The sequence below is a fragment of the Danio rerio genome, chromosome 15 (genome assembly GCF_052040795.2).
Source record: "Danio rerio strain M-AB ecotype USA chromosome 15, GRCz13ab, whole genome shotgun sequence".
Taxonomy (NCBI): Eukaryota; Metazoa; Chordata; class Actinopteri; order Cypriniformes; family Danionidae; genus Danio; species Danio rerio.
The window spans coordinates 51,550,001-51,557,500 of NC_141035.1; the positions used below are offsets into that span (position 1 = coordinate 51,550,001).

A 7,500-nucleotide genomic window follows, 5' to 3' on the forward strand; every position below is an offset into this window, starting at 1 on the left:
AGACGACAGACAGACAGACAGATGGATGAACAGACAAAGAGACACATAGACATACAAATAGAGAGAGAGACAGACAGATAGATGGACATATAGAAAGAAAGATAGATAGACACAAGCTAAATAGACATGAATAGATGGATGGACAGATGGACAGAGAGACAGACAGAAAGAAGGAAAGATAGAGACAGACAGACAAATAGATGAACAGACAGGCGAATAAATGGACAAATAGACAGACAGATGCAAAGACAGACAGACAGGTGGAAAGACAGATGGACAGACAAAAAGAGATGGATGGATAGAGAGACAGACAGAAAGAAAGTAAGACAGAGAGACAGACAGATGGATAGATAGATGGATGAATGAACGGACAAACAGACAGAGAGACAGACAGATGGATGGATGGACAGATAGAAAGACATAGATGGATGAACAAAAAGACAGATAGATAGATATATAGATAGATAGATAGATAGATAGATAGATAGATAGATAGATAGATAGATAGATAGATAGATAGATAGATAGATAGATAGATAGATAGATGAACAGTCTGACACACAGACAGATTGACAGACAGATAGAGAGATAGATAGATGGACAGACAGACAGATGGATGGACAGATAGAAAAACATAGATGGATGAACAAAAAGACAGACAGATAGATAGATGGACATATAGAGAGATAGACAAACAGACTGATAAAAAGACTGATGGACAGATGGAGAGACACACACACACACACACACACACCAGCTCCATGGTGGTCTCTGGACTGTTGAGGTTTAGTGTGAAGATTCCTTCATCTGCTCCAAAAATCAGGTGCTGGTCTGCGGCACACAGCAGAATATAAGTGCTGTATAATGTGTTTAATGTGTATATACACACCATCTATAACCCTATATAACAATCTATAATCATCTATAATCTTCTATAATCATCTATAAACATCTATAAACATCTATAACCATCTATAACCATCTATAACCATCTATAATAATCTATAATCATCTATAACCATCTATAATCATCTATAATCATCTATAACCATCTATAATCATCTATAATAGTCTATAACCATCTATAATCATCTATAAACATCTATAACCATATATAACCATCTATAACCATCTATAATCATCTGTAACCATCTATAATAGTCTATAACCGTCTATAATCATCTATAATCTTCTATAAACATCTATAATCATCTATAACTATCTATAATCATTTATAACCCTATATAATCATCTATAACCCTATATAATCACCTATATTCATCTATAATCATCTATAACCATCTATAACCCTATATAATAATCTATAATCATCTATAATCATCTATAATCATCTATAACCCTATATAATCATCTATAACCATCTATAATAATCTATAATCATCTATAATCATCTATAATCATCTATAACCATCTATAATCATCTATAACCCTATATAATAATCTATAATCATCTATAATCATCTATAATCATCTATAATCATCTATAACCATCTATAATAATCTATAATCATCTATAACCCTATATAATCATCTATAACCATCTATAACCATCTATAATCATCTATAATCATCTATAACCCTATATAATAATCTATAATAATCTATAATCATCTATAATCATCTATAATCATCTATAATCATCTATAACCATATATAACCATCTATAATCATCTATAACCCTATATAATCATCTATAACCATCTATAACCATCTATAATAATCTATAATAATCTATAATCATCTATAATCATCTATAATCATCTATAATCATCTATAACCATATATAACCATCTATAATCATCTATAACCCTATATAATCATCTATAACCATCTATAACCATCTATAATCATCTATAATCATCTATAACCCTATATAATAATCTATAATCATCTATAATCATCTATAACCATATATAACCATCTATAATCATCTATAACCCTATATAATCATCTATAACCATCTATAACCATCTATAATCATCTATAATCATCTATAACCCTATATAATCATCTATAACCATCTATGACCGCCTATAATCATCTATAACCCTATATAATCATCTATAACCATCTATAACCATCTATAATCATCTATAACCCTATATAATCATCTATAACCATCTATAATCATCTATAACCCTATATAATAATCTATAATCATCTATAATCATCTATAATCATCTATAATCATCTATAACCATCTATAATCATCTATAACCCTATATAATAATCTATAATCATCTATAATCATCTATAACCCTATATAATCATCTATAACCATCTATAACCATCTATAATCATCTATAATCATCTATAACCCTATATAATCATCTATAACCATCTATAACCATCTATAATCATCTATAACCCTATATAATCATCTATAACCATCTATAATCATCTATAACCCTATATAATAATCTATAATCATCTATAATCATCTATAACCATATATAACCATATATAATCATCTATAACCCTATATAATCATCTATAATCATCTATAACCCTCTATAATCATCTATAACCGTCTATAACCATCTATATTCCTCTATAACCGTCTATAATCGTCTATAATTGTCTATAAACATCAATAACCGTCTTTAACCATCTATAACCATCTATAATCATCTATAACCATCTATAATCATCTATAACCATCTATAAACATCTATAACCATTTATAAACATCTATAATCATCTATAATCATCTATAATCATCTATAATCATCTATAATCATCTATAACCATCTATAAACATCTATAATCATCTATAATCATCTATAACCATCTATAAACATCTATAATCATCTTTAATCATCTATAATCATCTATAACCATCTATAATGAACTATAACCATCTATAATCATGTAGATTATACTCTATAACCCCCCAGATGTGCACCTCTAGTGACGGGATGTTCCCATGAGCAGGAGCAGTTGAGCTTCAGTGGACAGCCGTGAAAAACCTTCTTGAAGACGATCTGTGGAGAGACCAGCACAGCCACACATCTGAAACACCTGTGTGTGTGTGTGTGTGTGTGTGTGTGTGTGTGTGTGTGTGCGTGTGTGTGTGTGTGGTTATGTGTGAGTATATGCATCTATATATGCATTAACAGTATGTGTATATGTGTGTGAATATGTGTGGTTGTAAGTGTATGTGCATGTATGTCTGTGTGTACATATGTGTGTGTATGTCTGCACATGTGTACGTGTGTGTGTGTGTGTGTGTGTGTATGTTTGTGTGTGTGTGTGTGTGTGTGTGTGTGTGTGTGTGTGTGTGTGTGTGTGTGTGTGTGTGTGTGTGTGTGCATTAGTATGAAAATGAGGATATTGAGAGGTCGGACGTACCGGCGGCTTCTTGACCACCGGACTCACACACTCCACTGGATCCTGAAGAAGAGCAGAACACACACCAGAGTCACGCACACACAAATACCGGAGTCAGACACACACACACCAGTCCGATGTGAGTGTGAGATATAATATATGTAAAGATATAAATAAGAGTGTGTGTGTGGGTGTGTGTGTGTGTGTGCAGAAACATCTGGCTGTGCTGCTGTGGCATTTCTCCACACACAAACACACACACACACCTGCACACACACCTGTGGAGCTTGTCTGCGTCTTCTGTCCTTCTTGGGAGGGAGTTCAGGAGGCTGAAGATCTGCTGGAGGATCAGTGTGAAAACTGGAGAACGCTGATGGATCTGCACGCACACACACACACACACACACACACACACACACACACACAGAAGCATGCACACGTACATATACATGCGCGCGCACACACACACACACACACACACACAGAAGCATGCACATGTACATTTACATGCGCGCACACACACACACAGAAGCATGCACAGGTGTTAGGCAGTCTGCAGATATACATACATATTGCATATGTGTGTGTTTGAGTGTTTGCATGTATGTCTGTGTGCGCATGTGTGTGTGTATAATTGTGTACATGTATGTGTGCGTTTATCTGTGTGAGCACACATTTGTGTTTGTGCGTGTGAGTGTATGTGTATTTTGTGCATGTACGCATCGGTTATGTGCATGAGTGTGTGTGTGTGTATGCATTAGTGTGTGTAAGAGTGTGTTTGAATGTGTGTGCATGTTTGTGTGCATTATTGTGTGTTGTAGGTCTCTGTGTGTGTCACCATATGTGTTTTTGGTTTTTGTATGTGTATCTGTGCATATATATGTGTGTGTGTGTGTGTGTGTGTGTGTGTGTGTGTGTGTGTGTGTGTGTGTGTGTGTGTGTGTGCGTGTGTGTGTGTGTGTTGGTTACCTGAGTTAACGCTGCGCACAGATCGTGGTCGTGGGACGGGTCGGGGGCGTGTGTGTGTGCCGCTGGATGTCCTGAATAACGGTGCCGGTGGACACACACTGATGGACACACACTTACTCTGATCCTCTTCTGCTGTCATGCTCTCCTCTGAACTGGTGCGGAGCTTCGGCTGCGCACACACACACACACACACACACACACACACACACACACACACACACACACACACACACACAGGTCACACATGTTACCTTCTATTTTAAACAGGACTGAATGAATGTAAATGAGCACAGACTCACTTTTGGAGGAAGAGGAGGAGGAACTTCATCACTGTACTGCAGTGTGTTACTGAAGAGAAAAGAGCACACACACACACACTCCATCAGCATACACAGAAACATACGCACACACACACACCCTCTGTGCCGTGCATAACTGCAAACGTACCTGATGAAGTGACCGGCAGGTCTGTGGATGGAGAACACACTGATCAACCACACACAGAATTATTATCACATGTGTGTGTGTGTGGGTATGTGTGTGTGTGTTTGTTACATATTATCTATTTACATATTTGCTGCTATTTAAACGCATGTTGTCTCAAAAGTATTTGTTGTTGCTGTTTAGTCATGAAAAATTAGATTTATTATTATGTTTATTTATAATAACTGTAATTTATATATTTATATTTGTGTGTGTAATGTTTTTGTTTAGATACAAATATGAAAAAGAGTAAACAAAACGATGAACTCGGACTGAAAATACATAAAAATTTCCCAATTTTCAGTGTCTGGAATACAACTTTCTATTTCAGAAGTTCAACGAATCTGTGGAAGCTCACACAAAACACACTCACTCACCGGCCACTTTATTAGGTACACCTCACTAGTGCCGGGTCGGACCCCTTTTGCCTTCAGATCTGCTTAATCCTTGATGTCAGAGATTCAACAAGCTGCTGGAAATATTCCTCAGAGATTTTGCTCCATATTGTCATGATAGCATCACACAGTTGCTGCAGATTTGTCGGCTGCACATCCATGATGCCAATCTCCCGTTCCACCACATCCCAAAGCTGCTCTATTGGATTGAGCTCTGGTGACTGTGGAGGCCATTTGAGTACAGTGAACTCATCGTCATGTTCAAGAAACCAGTCTGAGATGATTGAGCTTTATGACATGCTGCGTTATCCTGCTGGAAGTAGCCATCAGAAGATGGAGACACTGTGCTCATAAAGGGATGGACATGGTCAGCAGCAATACTCAGGTAGGCTGTGGCGTTGATGCTCAATTGGTACTAATGGACCCAAAGAAAATCTCCCCCACACCATTACACCACCACCACCAGCCTGAACCGCTGATACAAGGCAGGATGATCCATGCTTTCATGTTGTCTGAGCCGAGCATCCGAATGTGTCAGCAGAAATGGAGACTCATCAGAGCAGCAACGTTTCTCCAATCTTCTATTGTCCAGTTTTGGTGAGTCTGTGTGAATTGTAGCCTCAGTTTCCTGTTCTTAGCTGACAGGAGCGGCACCCGGTGTGCTCTTCTGCTGCTGTAGCCCATCCGCCTTAAGGTTGGCCGTGTTGTGTGTTCAGAGATGCTCTTCTGCAGAGCTCGGTTGTAGCGAGTGCTTATTTGAGTTACTGTCGCCTTTCTATCAGCTGGAACCAGTCTGGCCATTCTCCTCTGACCTCTGGCCTCATCAACAAGGCATTTGCGCCCACAGAACTGCCGCTCACTGGATATTTCCTCTTTGTCTGAGCATTCTCTGTAAAGCCTAGAGATGGTTGTGCGTGAAAATCCCAGTAGATCAGCAGTTTCTGAAATACTTAGAGCAGCCCGTCTGGCAGCAACAACCATGCCACGCTCAAAGTCTCTTAAATCCCCTTTCTTCCCCATTCTGATGCTCGCTCTGACCTGCAGCAGATCCTCTTGACCATGTCTACATGCCGACATGCAGCGAGCTGCTGCCATGTGATTGGCTGATTAGATATCTGCGTTAACGAGCAGCTAGACAGGTGTACCTAATAAAGTGACCGGTGAGTGCATATATATATATATATATATATATATATAAGTGTGAAATCCGAAATATGAACCTGTATCTCATGTATGTGTTTTTTATATATTGTCACATATTAGATTCATGTGTCACATATTAAACATAAATTCAGTGTTTATGAGCACAGAGGAGGAAGGGTTTCTTACATTTCGACATCATCGTAGTCGTCATCTGTGTCCACACTGGCGTCTCTGCTGGAGAGAAGATGATGAGTTAGAGACGGGAGCTGACTTTTTTTCGGCTTAGTGGTCGCCACAGTGGAATGAACCACTAACTCTTTCAGCATATTGTTTACACAGCGGATACCCTTCCAGATGCAACCCAGTGCTGGGAAACACCCACACTCATACACTACGGCCAGTGTAGTTGATTAGTTCCCCTATAGCGCATGTGTTTGGACTGTGGGGGAAACCGGAGCACCCGGAGGAAACCCACGGCAACACGGGGAGAACATGCAAACTCCACACAGAAACACTAACTGACCCAGCCGAGACTCAAACCAGAGACCTTCTTGCGGTGAGGCCACAGTGCTAACCACTGAGTGCTAACTACATTGCACATAGAAACAGCAGTATGTAAGCAGATCTGGTGTGTGTGTGTGTGTGTGTGTGGGAGACTCACCTGATGGACTGATTACTGGACGCCAGTGAAGGATTCTTCCACTGACACGTCGATGACCGCAACTAACACACAACAAAAACACCCATCACACACCTGAGATGATGAAGATGTACAGCTTCGATCACTCACAGTTAGCTTTAGTTACACACACACACACACACACACACACACACACACACAAACACACGCACACACACACACACACACACACACACAGACAAACACAGACACACACACACACAGACACACACTCACCGTTGCTTCTGGAGACTCTCGTTTGTCAGATCCTGGTCTCTGTGTGTAAATCTGTTCCACTGAAAACAAACACACACACACACACACACACACACACACACACACACATACACACACGCGATCAATCATGAGGGAGAACACACAACACACACACACACAAACTCTCTTAGACTCTCTCACACTCACACTAACACACACACACAAACACAGACATACATATACACACACACACACACACACACA

General features: G+C 39.0%; 1 protein-coding gene across 22 annotated transcripts in view; it reads right to left on the reverse strand.

Annotated features, from left to right (window-relative positions):
- map4k1 (mitogen-activated protein kinase kinase kinase kinase 1) overlaps positions 1-7,500 on the reverse strand; it is a 78,715-nt gene that overhangs the window by 6,292 nt on the left and 64,923 nt on the right. For 4 of the 22 annotated variants that reach the window (XM_087284658.2, XM_087284659.1, XM_087284657.1 and 1 more), the window contains exons 13-22: positions 7,258-7,316; positions 7,003-7,064; positions 6,528-6,575; positions 4,768-4,788; positions 4,620-4,668; positions 4,321-4,489; positions 3,630-3,730; positions 3,373-3,414; positions 2,927-3,005; positions 755-831 (exon numbers count right to left, since the gene is read on the reverse strand). In XM_087284658.2, the coding sequence (XP_087140784.1) occupies positions 755-831; positions 2,927-3,005; positions 3,373-3,414; positions 3,630-3,730; positions 4,321-4,489; positions 4,620-4,668; positions 4,768-4,788; positions 6,528-6,575; positions 7,003-7,064; positions 7,258-7,316 (707 nt within the window). Of the gene's footprint in view, positions 1-754; positions 832-2,926; positions 3,006-3,372; positions 3,415-3,617; positions 3,731-4,320; positions 4,490-4,619; positions 4,669-4,767; positions 4,807-6,506; positions 6,576-7,002; positions 7,065-7,257; positions 7,317-7,500 lie in introns of all 22 variants that reach the window. The other 18 variants (XM_087284655.2, XM_087284654.1, XM_087284653.2 and 15 more) reach the window with 12 other exon arrangements.